Source organism: Pteropus alecto, unplaced genomic scaffold (assembly GCF_000325575.1).
Source record: "Pteropus alecto unplaced genomic scaffold, ASM32557v1 scaffold3, whole genome shotgun sequence".
Classification (NCBI taxonomy): domain Eukaryota; kingdom Metazoa; phylum Chordata; class Mammalia; order Chiroptera; family Pteropodidae; genus Pteropus; species Pteropus alecto.
In genome coordinates this window covers 33,694,394-33,710,693 of record NW_006442484.1, presented here as the reverse complement: position 1 = coordinate 33,710,693, position 16,300 = coordinate 33,694,394, and the positions used below count along the sequence as shown (strand labels likewise).

At 41.4% G+C, this 16,300-nt stretch overlaps 1 protein-coding gene across 3 annotated transcripts in view; it reads left to right on the top strand.

The window, feature by feature from the left end:
* The first annotated feature begins 2,737 nt into the window (after positions 1 to 2,737).
* PLA2R1 (phospholipase A2 receptor 1) overlaps positions 2,738 to 16,300 on the top strand; it is a 95,096-nt gene continuing 81,533 nt past the window's right edge. Inside the window, exons 1-3 of one of the 3 annotated variants that reach the window (XM_025039429.1) lie at positions 2,738 to 2,864; positions 12,738 to 12,858; positions 13,066 to 13,247. In XM_025039429.1, coding sequence (XP_024895197.1) covers positions 13,226 to 13,247 — 22 coding nt within the window. In that variant the 5' untranslated portion in view covers positions 2,738 to 2,864; positions 12,738 to 12,858; positions 13,066 to 13,225. Of the gene's footprint in view, positions 2,865 to 12,737; positions 12,859 to 13,001; positions 13,248 to 16,300 lie in introns of those variants that run through there. The other 2 variants (XM_006921112.3, XM_025039430.1) reach the window with 2 other exon arrangements.

Below are 16,300 nucleotides of genomic sequence, written 5' to 3'. Positions count from 1 at the left end.
CAGGTTACGGGGAAGGATCATTTTCTCGAAGGCTAAAAGGCTTTCTGCCACAGATTTCCACCTCTTCAGAGATGCAATATTTCAGGAAAAGAAGAAAACTAGCTCTTTTCTGAGTCTTCTCATTATTGAATAGGAAATGTAGTGTCAGGAAGTAGGCCAGGAAGTAGGCCGAGAAGCTGTCATTACCCTTCTTTATTATACTAATTGCTTTAGAGATGAAATACGGCTTGTTCCCCCCACCCCTCTTTATTCTGCTCACATTCATAGTTTTGCTAATCTGGAATATTATCTGCTGTGGATCAGGGAACGCTTTTTCTTCTTTTCATTATACAGAGGATAAAACTGAAGCCCGTAACAGGTGACTATCTCAGTCCCATCTCACAGCCAGTGTCCCATGACTGCCCTCATTTGCCAAGGTGTCTCAATAGCTGCCCTTTGATCCAGTTAAGCCCACCTACTCACTGTCTCCCATATAAGTGTTCCTTACTCCAACCTTGGTGTTTTATTTTTCTTGCAACTTCTTCCCATCCTAGAACAGCCTCTTCTTCCTAATACCTTTCACTTTATCTGAGCATATCTAATCCTGCACAATCACTCTTGCTCCTTCTACCTCTCTCCTTTTGACTCTCACTGCATTGCATCTCACCAAAGATGAACATCAGTGTTGTGCTTGACTACCTAATTATGTCACATGGATTGCTCTTGGCTGCTGCAGTAGATGCCAGCCCACTCAGACAGGGCTAATTGTCTACTTTGGGGATGTTTCCATAGCATACAATGTAGTTCTGAGACCACAGAGAGAGAGGTTGAAAAATACTTTGTGATCGAATCTATATAGTGTGCAAAGCTTTCCTCTTTTGCGTGTTTTGATGCAGGAATCCTGACTTCTACATATAATGATATGCTATTGACTTGGGACACACACTGAAACCTCTCACTTCCTCTCGGCCCCACCTCTTATTCCAGCCACCTCTGTGGCAGTCAGCCCTGCAAAGGTTCCCTCAAGGGCAACCTGACAGACCTTTACCTCTGACCATCTCATGCTCCTGTTGCTGCCTGGGGCTTCTTGAATGCTTGAAGTTTACCACTGCCGTGTAAGTGTACAGAGCAATTACAACCTTAAGATTACTTTAACCAGCAGGGACAGTGAGCCTACAGATAAATGGTTTCTTCTTTCATCCCCAGGGAAAACAGTTCAGAGGCCTTCTGAGGTTATTACAGATTTGAGCACATGGTGCTACCGTTGTGCCCAAGACTGAGGCTTTCCCTTTCCTTATTTTACTCTGACCTTCAATCCCACACCCTGCCAGGGATCTCTTCACAGGCTCTGCTTTCTGGGGAACCAGGCTAAGATAATTCATTAGTCTGCTTGGGGTTGCTTGGGGTGCCATAACAAAATAACATAGACTGCGTGGTTTAAACAACAGAAATTTATTTCTCACAGTTCTAGAGGCTGGAAAGTTCAAGATCAAGGTTTCTGATGAGTGTTCTCTCCCTAGCTTCAGATGGCCACTTTCTCACTTGTGTCCTCACATGACCTTTCTTAGATGCCTGCAGGTAGAAAAATTGCTCTTTCTTTCTATTCTTATAAAGCCACAGATACTATCTAGGGCCCCACACTTTTAACATTAATTAAGTCCTAAAAGCCTTATCTCCAAATACAATCACGTTGGGGAGGTTAGGGCTTCAATATATGAATTGAGGGAGGGAATGCACAATTCAGTCTATTGCAGACAGTGTTACTCAAAAATATTGGTTTGGTCTTGGTTAATAGGCAGCTGAGAAAGGCAAGGTCGTCCAAGATCCCACCATCTTCCCTTCTTCTTGAAATCTCTCTTTTGCTTTCTACCTTCTTATGTTGTCACTAATGTCAAGTTCCTGGTTAGGAAAGGTCTTATATTAGCCTGTTCTCATGGATATTATGAGAACAGTGTTAATGTTTCCAGTGTTCTGCTGGTTATTTGAAAGACTACAGTTAGAAGGACTACATTGTAGTCAGGATTTTCTTACTAGTTTAAGAAGTAACTTTTGCTAGATTAAGGAGTAACCTAGAGCAAATCACTTGGTCTTTCAGGAAGGTTTTTCTGAGCTATAAAGTGGGATAACCAGAATAACAGCTGTAAAGTGAGATAACTCAGGGGGAGTTTATTTTAAAACAGAAAGGAACTCGACAATGGAAGAGTAGGGGTACTCTGGAGTGAGAAGAGTGGAGACCGGGCAGATCCAGAAGAGAGGGGGCCAGAGGGCTCCTAAAAGTCATGGGTTCATAGAGCAGCTTGGTTTTATTCTAAGCTGTCTGCTGCCAAACCCGCAGTGTTTGCCAGAATCCGGGCGGTTTGCAAACCAGATGTCAGATTTCCTGTCCCGGAGATTCTTAACTTGCTCACCCCCAAGGCTGGAAGCGGGAGGAGCCTGCACCGGGCAGCCTCACCCCTCCTCTCTCTCCACCCCAAAGGCAAGAATTTCTGGGATGGGCAGATGATCCACTCCCTCTTCCTTCATCAAGCTGGAGTGGGTAGGGCGGGGAAAACCTCTGCGACTTTCCTGTCTCGCAGCCCGGAACCCCGAGTGTCCGTTACATTGTGGTGACAAGGGTGACGAAGTGGGTCTCCGGGGCGCAGATGTGGCCAGGCCACCGGGAGGGTTGCATCGCGTAGGGGGCTGAGTTTCCGCCTCCAGCGCCAGAGGGCCCCGAGCTCCGGCTGCAGCACTGGCCCCCGCCAGCGCGACTGTAGGATCCCGGCGAGTGCAGTGGTTAGCGATGCTGCTGTTGCTGCTGCTGCTGCTGCTGTTGGGGGCGCCGCTAGGCTCTACCGAGGGTGCAGCCGCGAAGCTTACCCCCGAGCACGTCCTCGAGTGGCAGGGTGAGTATGCCCCGGGCCGGAGGGACCAGATCGGCACGTCTGGGGCTGGAGTGGTCAAGGGAAAGGAGAGGGGGTGCAGCTGGGGGCGGGTGAGGGCAGCGAGAGCAGCGGGGTTTAGATGGTGGCCGCATCTCTGCACTCCTGAGAAAGCTCTGCTGATGGGCCAGCAGCCCTGCACGCAGATTGGTCCTGCACCCCTTTCTCTGAGCCCTGCACCCCCTCCCTCAGCCTTACATCCTCCAGGCTTCTACAACAGACGCGAAGAGGGGCGGGGCCTGGGCTTGCAGGCACTTCGACTCAACTCTGGCCGTGCACAAGACGGACATAGGAAGTTAGGAGATGTTTCAAAATGTAAGCTCTTGAGAGTTGCTTATTTGGGAGGACTCTCTCTCGGATAAATGATGGCAAAAAGATGTTTCATTTTGTCCTGTCCCAAAGCAAGCGCTCTGGGTGTGCGCCTCCACCTGTGGAATGGCCCCAAGCGGGCCTCTCCCCACTGTCCCTTTCCAGAAAGAAAATTAAATCTTATTTATTAACACTTCTCAGACCAAATGCGGGATAGGCGCTCCTGTGGCCCTGAAGAGCTGTGGGCGCTGGAGCTAGTTACTCTCTTTGCTTGTCAGTTTCTCTCATTAGAAAAATGGGGTCTGTGGTGTCCACAGGACCACTGGGGATTAAGCGAGATCCTTTGTAAGGCACCTGACACGCCAGTGAGGGAGAGTTCCTTCATAGCTATCCCCACAATACATCCATGCACCCACAGGTCAATTCACCAAACATTTATTGAGCACCTAGTGTACATAAGATTCATAAAGGGACATGTGAAAAGACCCGAGAAGGGGTTCTGCAGGGACCCACATTCCTGAATAACCCTATGGGCTGCCTCTGAGGTGGAGAAGCCAGTATCCAAAAGTGGAAACTCGTGTGTGAAGGGAGGCGGGGGAAGTTAAACCAACCAAGAGCAACCAGACAGGCTCCATCCTCCCTACCTTTGGGGCAAGGGAGTAAAGCAAGGTTTCATCAATGTCTGTGCTCATTTTTCCCCCCTCTTGACATATTATGTATACATTTCCGAGGTATCTTTTTTGGACTGTATTCTCTAGCACTCCCAGGAAGCTTTATCAGATTGAGCAATTCTTATTCTAAAGTGGCCCAATCTCAGATACCTCTTACCTCCTTGGTCAGTTCAGTAGAAATGTCCCTGTGTATGCACATTTGACCCTGTGGTGTGAGCCATCTCCACTAAGAGTTTACTAAGAGTTTACTAAGAGTTAGTGCAGGGTTTATACCTTTCCTATTTAAAATGTGGGCTTTGCCAGAGCACTAGGTATCTAGAACAGGCGGCAGCCTGCAGGACAGAAGCTGGAACAGAGCCACAGGATTAACACTGATGGGTAAATCCCTTCTATATGTAGCAGATCCAAATCCTGGCCCGAGACAGCTTCTTATCAATGCCTTCTCTCTAGTACTCAAGAACAATCTGAAGTCAGAACCATCTGCTACCCCCTGTATGCTCCAGGTGACAGTTTGTGAATCTGAAGCATTTGACATAGTTAGCACAGGGATTCTTCAGATATGAAAAAGCTGCTACTGATGTTCTAAAGAGCACAGAGATTATGTGGCATTGAATGTACCAATCCTCACACAGGCTCCCCTCCCTGACTCCAATCACCTACATCAGTGGAATTTCAGGTATAATCTAGACAGGTTTGAAATCAAGTTTTCCTGTCTGCACGAAGATGGAAAAACAAAATCTTAGTATTGGAGGGAACTGAAATATTGTCTACTCTAGCTATCCATTTTTCAGATGTGGAAGCTGAGGTATAGCTGTGTTTGGGGATGCCTCAATTTACCGCTGTGTTCACTATATCACATTGACTTGCTTTTAGCTGTGATTAACACCACAGAGCACCCAAGAGAAAATATGCACCCATATTGTTTTCATATCCACTAATTAGGAATATGTAATAATGCAAGGCAGATTATATGTATAGTATTTTTCATCTGAATTGCTTGATATGTATTATTGATTGTTCTGGTATATACTATAAGCATCTCAGTCTTGGGAGACAGATAATGGAAGGTGTTGTGTTGACTTTTCTTTCTTTCTTTCTTTTTTTTCTAATTGATTATTTTTTTATGGTGACGTTGGTTAACAAAATTTGGTAAGTTTCAGCTGTACATTTTAACAGTAAGGCATATATATTTATATTATTTGTTCATCTCCCATAGTTAGATTTATTTCTAACATATTTGACCCCTTTTACCCCATCTACCTCCTCCTTTCCTCTATCCCCCTACCCTCTGGTAGACTTTTCAAACATTGATCAATAATTTTGTATTTAGAAATTGGTAGATGCAGTGTAATATAGTAGCTAAGTTCATGGGCTCTGGGACCAGACTGCCTAAGTTCAAATCCTGGCTCTACCGTTTACCGGCTGTATGGCTTTGGGCAAGTCACTTAACCTCTCCAGTTTCCTCATATGTAAAAATGAAGCTAATAATAATACCCATCACTCGGGCAGATATGAGTTCCAGGATTAATAGGGAACCTAAGGACAGGCTCTCCTGTGCAGCCAGCCATCCTGGGAACTAAGAACAGGCCACTAGAATAAAGCAACTACTTTCTCTGTTTCTCTCTCTCAGGGCACTGCTTGGTGGTCTTTGTCTGGTTCTCTTTCTGAGAACTGGTTTCTTCTGCTTCAGCTTGTAGGACCTTTCATGTGTGGCTCCCACAGTATCCTTGGCAGAGTCCCTTAATTTCCTAGGAGAGGAATCTGGCCACACTGGTCACAGCAGGCTGGCCGGTCCCCATGATCTGCCCTTGAAGCAGAGGCCTTCCCATGGCTGATGGGCCATAGAAGGGGTATGAGATACACACAGGGATACTGCCTGATCAGAGGCTCTGGATGAGTACACCTCTAGAATAGGGTCAGAGTAAGACAAGAAGCTGTGACATGTCTATATTTGGAAGCATGCAAGAAATGAGGAAATGAAGAGTTTGGTTAGAGGCACTTAGCTTAAGGCAAACATGGGTACTGCTGAAAAGGGTACTGCTGAAAAGGGTCTTGTGAGTCTGGAGTAAGGGGAACCAGATCCCATTTTTAAGCTTAGGAATGCCACGGTCAGTTTGGGACTTGACAAGGGTGATTCTGAAAGGTAGCAAAGAGACCATCTGGAAGGTTAAAGCAACTCCCCAGGAAGAAAGACGCCGATGCCCTGTGCTAATAAGTCAGTCCCAGTAGGAATATTGAGGAGCAGAATGTTTGGATTCCATAATAGACTTAGTGAAAGTCAGGAGATGGGAGAAACAGCAGAGTAGGAGGGGTAGTGATTATACAATGGAAATGATTAGTTCGAGAGGTGGACCCATCTCAGCAGTGACCAGATATGAGGTATGGTTGTAGGAGTGGTCACGAAAGTGGAGAACGGGTGAAGGAAGGTTCTTGGAGCTAAGAAGGTCGAGGAACCCAGCGTTCAGAGCAAAAGAGACATCAGTGTCTGAAATAAAATTTCCATTAAAAAATACCTTAACCTAATATGATGTGTTCCTACTTTTCTAGTCTCTTCCATTCCATTTTGTCTTGTAACACTGGTCATGACCACTAAATTGATCTCATGACCAATTAATGGGCCACAACTCATGGTGAAAAAAGCATCGGGCCAGAGTGTTGAGTTACCTGTGTGCAAGTTAAAGGCTTTGGAGTGGGAAGGACAACGGGACATCTGCAGGTGTCACGTAGTGAATGTGAGGAAGAGGTTCAGGACGGTGCACCCCAGTGTTGAGGGAGGGAAGAGAGGGTGCCACCTGGGAGAAGTCTTTGAAGGAGGGTGTTGCCACCACTTGGAGGCAACAGTGAGGAGAAGTCGTGACCCTGAGATTTTTCCCATTTACCTAACGAGTGCTTCTAACAGTATCTAACATTTGGGGAGTGGTAACTGTGCTGCTTTACATATGTTAACACAATGAATCCTCACCACGATTGGGTACGTACTATTAATACATATCCTTCTTTTACAGATCAGGAATTTAAGTAACTATAGGACTTGCAGAGTGGGGATTTAAACCAGGCACTTAAGCACTAATGCAAATAACCCCTGAGTAGCCTTATCATCCCATAAATCAGTTCATTCTGTAACCCCCTGTTTGATAGGAGTGCGTGATTAGATTTTGAGGCAGGAGGAACAGGAGGCCAGCCCCTTACTCTCCACAACTCCTCCTTTTCCAAACCAATACTTCTCACATGTAGGAGTGAATGTTTCATAAAGCAAAAATGTGCAAAGCTATTAATTGTTTTTATTTTTGTAGGTAATTCCTACACTTTGGGCAATGAGCCATTCTCCTAATCTGGAGAATTTGAAATTTATGTAAAAGCATGATCACATACTGGTTTAGCTGCCCTTTCTGGCCACAAATCACTCCAACTATCTGCCCCTGTTTCTCCCAATCTCTGTCCATCATCTCTCAAAATCTCTTCCGCTTCATGTTATTCTTATCTCAGCTTCTCTGATTGGCTCCTTTCTTTAGAGTCCCGGAGAGTCAACACAGACTTCCAGTTTTTCTGGTCCTTTTTATTTTTTCTCATTAAGCACCTAACTTCTTTTCCTCTTGTTGTTTGTTGCAGTAACTGATACCACATAATCTGGGTTCCAAGCCAAAGACCAGAAAGGTTGAGCCACACAGAGAGCTCAGTTGTCCCCTCAGCTCCCCTTCCTGGACCTAACAATTTGCTTATTTACATCAGGTTTTTTGAAGAAATGAGTCCTTTGTTTTTTCTCTTTTGAACTCACCCCTATGTGATGAATCCTCATATGATCTATCAAAGTAATATACTTGAGACATTTATAAGCCTTTGCCTTCATTTTCTTCAGAAATTATCCTTAAAAACTTTTTAGGAGATGTTCCAATACTAAGCCAGGAATATAAATTATATTTTTTAATTGATCAAAGTGAAATGAAATATTATAGTTCATAAAAAACTCACACAAAAAAACCCTTATAAACACCGTATTAAGTCACTTAGAGAAGAATGCTTTATAAAGCCACTCAAGAAAAATGGAGGAATATTGTTAGAATTTCTATAAATTGGATTCTTATGAAAAGAACTAGACAAAACAGACAAGAGGTTTCTGCTTTCATGCGTGTCCACATGAGTTTTTAATTTATGATACTTTCCAAATAACTACAGTTCCAAAGAAATGTACTAATAAAGAAAGTTTTGCTGTTTCAGGTTTTTGGCATTCTGCTCTTGAGAACTTTCTTTTTCAGTTATGAAAATATAAACAGGAAATTCTAGGTGATTACAAACATTGTGTCTTATTTTGTTATTTTGCATTATCCATATTCAAAGTTAAGATGTGCTTCTTCCTTATTAACATTTATAAAGCAGCCATAGGGGCTGATCAGGATCCAGTGAGGCCAGCACCATTATTAAACCCACTGTGCAGATGGGGAAACCATCTCTTTAGCTGCAAGCAGTTCTACTCTAAGATAGCTGTTTGACAGTTTTCCAAAGTCTTTTTTCCCACAGTGTTAGTCTTGTCCAACTGAGAACAGGGAAGGCAGTGGGGGCATGTGACCAGGGCACTCTCATGAGAACCCATGCTCACAGGGCCTCGCACTTGGGGTTTTAATGCTCTGTGGTTTGGGCTCTTGGAATTCTTAATAATTTTTACCTTTGAATGTGTGCTACCTCCAGTTCCATCCCACCTCGTGTCACCTCTCCACACCCCCTTGATGGATTTTCAGCCTCCCCTTTCATACTCCTGTCCTCTGCTCACATGGCAACTAGATTGCCATGAGGTTGGAGGACTGGAGGTCCAGGGCCTGGGAGCAGATGGCCAGTGGCATCTGGGGCAGGGCAAGGCAGCGGCTGTCCATACTGGGCTGGCAGCATCACTTTGTGCTCAGCGGAAACTAAGCGGGAATCTATTACCTATTCCCAATTCGGGTGCTGAATATATTCCCAGCTTTCTGGCAGGGAGGTTGCAATCACTCATGGGCCCGTGGGAAATGGAGATTGACTTAACTTCCCTGTCCTAGCCGGGGCCCTGCATTTTCACTTTACTCTGAGCCCTGCAAATTAGGTAGCCAGCCGGAATAGGAAGCATGGGGACAGTTATGGGTTGAACTGTGTCCCCCTCAAAGTTTATATGTTAAAGTCCTAACGCTGGAATACCTCATAATGAGGCCTAGTTGGAGATAAGATCTTTATACAGATAATCAAGTTACAATGGGCCCTAATTTACTATTACTGATATCTTCATAAAAAGGGGAAATTTAGACACAGGAATATGCATAGAGAGTAGATGATATGATGAGGCACAGAGAGAAGACAGCCATCTATAAGTCAGGGAGGGAGCCTAGAACGGATCCTTCTCTCACAGTCCTCGGAGCCAACACTGCTGGCACCTTGACTTTTGACTTGGAGCCTTCAGATCTACAAGACAATACATTTCTGTTGTTTAAGCCATCTGGTTTGTGGTACGTTTTTATGGCTGCCCATGCAAACTAATCGAGGGACTAACTATATATCTACCATTAAAAGTTGGCTTTGTTTTTGTTTCAGTTTTTATCTCTCACTTAAGTAAATGTATATATTTTTTTCTTAAACAAGTATATTCTCAAAGTTAAGATGGATAGCTCAGTGTAAAAACTTTTACTTTCGATGATGTCATATCCTTTTCCAGGGTTGTTTTGTTGATAGTGGAGTGTTTTTCTGTATTTGTTTTGATGACCAAGTCTCTGAATCATATCCCTCACGGTTCCAACATGCAGGCATTTGTGAGGGAAGTTTAACAAAGTTCTGTCTTACTTACCATGTCTTGCTGTAACTTGCTTTTTGTAACAAGACTCCCCGGTAACTGAGGTGGTAGACTTTCAACACAGTCTGTAAGATGATAACAGAGTGCTGTGAATAATGATTTTTACAATGGCAATATATGTTAGATACTTTAGAATTAAATAAAGACGAGAGGATGTAGGAATAAACTAAAAGCTAAAAGGAAGAAAAACGTTTTCAACTCAGTTTAAAATTTCATTGGTAAGACACGGCAATACAGCAAAGAACTTTGGAAGAGATAAGATTTTCCACAAGATTCATTACTTTTAAATAAGATGGACAGGCAGTAAGGGACAGGAGAGGAAAGGAGAATGATAAGTAGCGAGGACAGTCTGAAAGGGTTAACCTACATCACAAAGGAGCTGGTAACAGGCAATCTGAATCCACACAAAACCTCTGAATCCACACAAAACCTGAGCTGGTGAAGCTGATTAAGTCAGGTTTTGTTTTTCCCCCAACATGTGAGAAAGAGTATTGTATGCCTCATGGAATTTGCAGCAACGTTTTGGGGAGATTAGAGAAAAAGAGGAAGAGAACACATAAAAAGATTTAGCAAGAGGGGTCCCACTGTCCTGTGTGGAGGTGATGATTATCTAGGTTCAGAAGCTGCAGGAGAATAAAGAGAGCTCAAAGTCAAGGACAATACTAGGGCAGGGAAAGAAAAGGAAGTTCTGAGACAGGACGAGGAGATATTTTAAAATGTACTTAACTTTTTAATTAATTGAAAGGAAATGATAAGAAGCTACAAGCTTTGTTAGGTGCTGTCAGATTGTTGAGAGACAAACAACAAATATCAGATGATCTGGGGTACAATGCAAATATTCATGCAGAGAGGGCCAGGAAGGGCAGGCACACTTTTCACTTTGTCCTTTCAATTACAATGCATATACTGCGTGCTGCAAGCATCAGAAAATCCTTGCTTATTGGTTTGGAAAGTTATGTTAAGAATCCAGATTTTTTGTCATCATTCAGCCATGAATGGGACTTGATTCTGCTACTTATAACGTCCCTTCCCGCTACAGAGTAATCGAAGTATGGAACACAATCAGATCTGAAGCCATTGTTCACTGAATGAGACAAACCCAAATTTGTGTAGCTGGAAAATGTCAACACATCTCAAGAGAGAAGCTGCTCACCTCTAGATTGGTCACAAGGCAGAGATACCCTCCTGGCTACCTCCTGGACCCCTTCCGTTCCGAAACTAGAATACTGTCAGAACAGCAAGGAGCTGGGCAGATTTGAGACATGATACAGGGCAGGAAGTATGTGAGCCCAGCACCAGCTCTGTGAGTGGATGGAGTAGAAGTTTAAGCTCAGGGGAATGGAGTAGGAGATTGAAATTGGATTGCAATTGGCAGGCTGTGGCTTCCTAATAGCTTCTCTTAAATATTGCACTTGATGTGAACCATGCATTTGAACTTTTTTTCTTCGAGCGGCACAGAGGCTGACTTTATGTGTGTATTGCATTAGGCGACCACTGTCATGGTGCAATTTATTGCATACCAGAAAGCCCGTTGCTTGCCTAAAATCCACCATAATCAGAAGGGGTACTGAAAGTGAAGTGGGAGGGCCTCAAGAGAAACCTCCCCTGGGTACTCCCAGTCTGCACTATTCAAACGGTCTGTAATAACAGCCCCAGGCTTTAGATTCCAGCCTCAAGGTATCCTAGGAATTGGCAAGCATCTTGCAGCCAACTGAATACTTGAAGCCAGAAAAAAGAAAACTACTTTTTTCCAGAATCCTCACATTCCATCAATCATCAAATCCTGTCATCTCTTCCCTCTTTGAATTCTCCCTCTGGTAAATGGAGTCTAACCACTCTCTCTCCTCCTTTCTCATCACCACCAGTTGAAATGGCACCTTCTATCTCCCTTGCTGGATCATAGCTATAGTCCCCAGACTGTTCTCCAGTTCCACTCATGGACTGTCTCATTTCACCTAAATGAGAACTCCTCTGGGACAAGAATGGATATTTGCTTTCATGTCTATATTCTCAGCTCCTGAAACAACACCGGGGACACAGTAGGTGCTCAATAAGTGTTTTTGTTGAATGATTCGTCTTTCACACCACAGCTTCAGTCATGCCTTCTCTTGTTCCAAAAGCTCCCTGTCATCTGAAGATAATATACAAATTTCTGAATAAAATTCAAATTCTTTATAAAATGACCCGAAACCATACAACTTCATATTCTATGACCACTAATGTTTTTTATATAGCTAGGTTCTCATCGCCCTAGAGCTGATTATTTTTATCACCTCTGAGCTTTGGTGACATTTACTCTGTCCAGAATGTCCCTTTGCCTGACTCCTCACCTCTCCATTTATAGATCTTCTCCACTATCGTGAACCCTCTCTCTGTAATAAAGACAGGCATCCATGCTAGTTTTATTAACCAATGTACTTCCAAGTGTGACAAATATTAGGTCCCTAATAAATGTTTGTTAAATGAAAGTGTGTGTATTTGTGTGTGTGTGTGTGTGTGTGTGTGTGTGTGTGTGTAACGGGGACACAGAGAGAGAGAGAAAGAGAGAGATTTCTTTGATCTTCTAGGTCAAACTGACCCCTTCTACCCCTTGCTTCTACCTCATTGTGCTTATATATCAAGATATCTTTTGGAGTTAAGTTATAGTTTTTTCTGCATATTTCATGTTGTACTGCCAGTGAGAATATTAGTTTCTTGAAGGCAAACACCATGACGTATATATCTTTCTACCTGTAGGATTCTTAACATATGGAATATTAGGCACTCAATAACTCTTAGTTTGAAATTTCAAATCTCCTGCTTTAAATTGCAACAATTACACAGTTAATTTTCTTTTTTCTAGATTATAAATGAATGTATGTAAGTAAAACTAGACCTAGACCTATATGGTCTTCATCAAGTATAAAATTTATAAGACAAAGTGGATTTGGGAAAAAAATGTAAAAGAGTTCAATAAAATGAGCTTTATAGTTCCACCCAGCTCTGAAGTTCATGATCTGCATTTATGGGTAAAGTTAGCCTTGTCTGCCATGTTCATATTTCTTCCAGTGCTGTTGTGCTGTCCCCAGAAAATGGGCAAGTACATGTGTCCACACACCCGCCACCCAGAAAGGCCCAATGACACTGAGGAGTCATGTCTCTCTCACTTATGCCATCAGCTGAGGATCCAGTTAAGTGTTTTAAATTTTAGTTTATTTGTTTTTGTTTTTTTCACTTGTTTTTAAGATTTTCTTTTAAGTGCAATAACGATTTCTTTGGAAATGACAAGACTCCATTCTTTTTATTAATTAAAAGAATTCTCATGATTCTAGAACAAATAGATACAGTTTCAAGGAGCAGATATTTAGGTAAATCATTTCTCTCTCTCTCACTCTAGCACCCTACAAGTGCCTACCATATAACCAGCACCCAGTGAATGAGTGAATGAATGAATGAATGAATGAACATTTAACATGCAGTCATGAAAGGACTACCTTAAACTTAAGTTCAACACTTGATCAAGGAAGCATTCTCCTCTCATTTTTTAAGAAAATTGCATGTTATCCTGTGGAGCCAAGGGTGAGTCCAAAATGATATCCTAAAAGGAACTGAGAAGTAAAAAAGCAGAACCACTGTCTTTCATGGATTTTATTTTTTTTAAAAAAAGAAGAAAATTAGTTTATAAGTTACTTCTAATAAATCAATCTTTTTCTTCCTCCTAAACTTATAATTATGAAGGAAAACATAATAACATTTTACTGCAAAGAGATTTAGTAGTTCTGGCAGTACTTCATTAATCACTTAATCAGTGTTCAAGCATAACTGATGTCCTTGACATATATAATCAATCTTGATTCCTCCCACATTTGATTTTCATCCTTTTTGAAATCTCGCTATAGACACTAAGGATTGGTGGCTTATTTCAGCATTACATTTTGTTACAGAGAACCCATATATGCATACAATAATAATCGTAATATTGATACCTTTATTGGGTCTCCTCATAGTTCATTTGAAAACAATTGTTTTCTCTTCAGTGAATTTATGGAGATTAATGGTGCTAGGATACGATTCTATTATAGTTTAATGGGAAAGTGAGCTTGGGTCATTTTTTAGCTTAGCATGACATAGTATTCTTTTGGAGATGACAGGTTTATTGTTATTGGTAAGCCAGAGCTACTTGTTTATGAAACATTCTGAAGAACTTTTCCAAAGCTATATTCTGAAGGCAGCTGGGCATGGAAATGTAATAACAGCCTAAAACTGAGCAACATGGGATTAAGCTTGTCTAATATCTTCTGCTTTGGAAAGGTACTTTTATGGCCACTGGTGTGACTACAGGCATTCTGATTCTACTACTCTTTTTCTTTTAATACTTCATAATTTGAATATTTAAAAACATTATTCACCCAAAATTTTAGTGATGTATAATTTCCATGTCCACTTACTCACAGACCATCCATATGCTGCTTGTCAGCATCACGTATCTCTCTTTCCTATAAAAGAGCTGCAGTATGGACTTTACAGATAGATAGTGTAAAAGATGAACAGGTGAAGACTCTTAATTCATAGTTGCACATATATTTGAACAAACAAGACAAAAATTTTGTTATCTTGCTTTGTTATCTTGAAGAGTATTTTTTCTTCATAAAAGTTGAAAGCGTGGTATTTAAGGATTGTTTCAAACTAAAAAGTCTCTACCCACTGTATGCTGCAGAAGCTTAAGTAAAAATGAGCTTTCATGTTAATAATGAAACAAGAGAAGTCTTTGGGGGATGCTCAAATTAGCACTCTACAGGTGTTCAACCAAATCTGCAGCTGGATCTATAAACAAAGAATCAGGAAGCCAGAGGGATAATTATAATAACGACAACAACTAGCATTCACTGAGGTCTTCTTATACCAAAGTAACGTGTGGTGTGCTTTGCATTGCTTATTTAATGGAATATTCTAAACATCCCTGTGAGGTAAGTGTCATACATATTTCCAGTTCACAGAGGAAAGGTGAAGCTCACAGAAATCAAGAAATTTGCCTAAAGTTACAAGACTAGTTTGTGGCAGATGTGCCCAATTACAGAGCTCTTAACCTCTAGCCAAGTAGTCTACTCACCTATCTTAAGTATATAAACTGAGGCCCTGAGTGCTGAAGTCCATCCAGTAACTTGCAGAGCTAGATGTATTTGAATATATGTACAGAACAATTACAATAGAATAATTATCCTTTAGTAAAAACTTAATGGAACTCTGGGCTACCTAGAAAGTAATTAGTATATTACAACAAAAGTGAAGGTTAACAGTCTACCAAGGCATGAAAAGGTGAAAAGGAGAGTTGTAAAGGCTAATTATCAGAGTCCGCGTCACATCGGCGAGAGGAAGATTTGATCTTGAATGACTATTACTAATAACCATACAGACATAGCCTTCATTAAGAAAACAAATTTCCTGATCTAAATGAAATCTCCCTAAAACCATTCATTTTCAACTCCCTCCCCGACACCCAACACATACTCCCTTCTCTTTTGCTCTGATGCATGCTGATCAAAACAATTTTCTGACAACTAATTCAACTCCTCAAATATATGATTATAAGTAAGATATCAATTATTAAATGAAATATAGCTTTCATTTATACATGAGCATCTCTTTTTTTAACAGATTTTGGTTACTATAAATCAGTTCTTGGCCTCGGTAACTTTGCAAAAACCAAAAGAACTTTCACCAAAATGAAGATCGGTTCCCATGCACCAGTATGTGAGGAGTCTCGTTCTGCACTGTTTCAAATCTCTAGAAGGCCTCTGCCTGTTCCTGCTATGCCCCTAATGCACAACACGACTTGCCCTAAACCACAGCCATTTAAGGGAACCTGATAATGTCCCTTCTGGTATTTGAAGATTGGACAGGAAGTAAAATATAAGAGGAGAGCCTAGCTAACGTGAAAACAAAAAAGCTTTTGGACCTGACCAGACGAGCTGAGCTGAGTAACCTCAGCAACCAGAGGCCTAAGCAGCAGTTGCAGGCATGTTTCATCAATGTCAGCATTTACTGAACATCTATGATGTGCTCACTATACTCTTAAACTAAAGTGCTTAGACTAAAGATGTTAGACATGAATTCTTCCTTCAAAAAACCTATTACTGGGTACGCAATATATAAAGATGTAATTTGTAACATCAATAACACAAAGAGGTAAAAGTGTAGATTTTTTTTTGTGTATGATTGAAGTTGTTATTCACTTAAAATAGACTCCTAAAACTATGTTTTATGTCTAAGCTTTATGGTAACCACAAAGAAAGTACCTATAGATGATACACAAAAGAAAAATAGAAAGATATTAAAGCATACCAATATTTAAAAACTCAATAAAACACAAAGAAAGATGGCAAGAGAGAAAAAAGAGGCCAAAATGACTACAGAGACAGACAGTAAACAATTAACAAAATGATAATAGTAAGTCCTTCCTATCAATAATTACTTTAAATGTAAGTGAATGAAATTCTAGTCAAAAAATAGTGGCCAGATGAATAATAATAAAAAAAAGATCCAACTATATACTGTCTAAAGACTCACTTTAGATGTAAGAACACATATGCTGAAAGTGAAGGAATGCAAGGATATTTCATGCAAATGAAGAC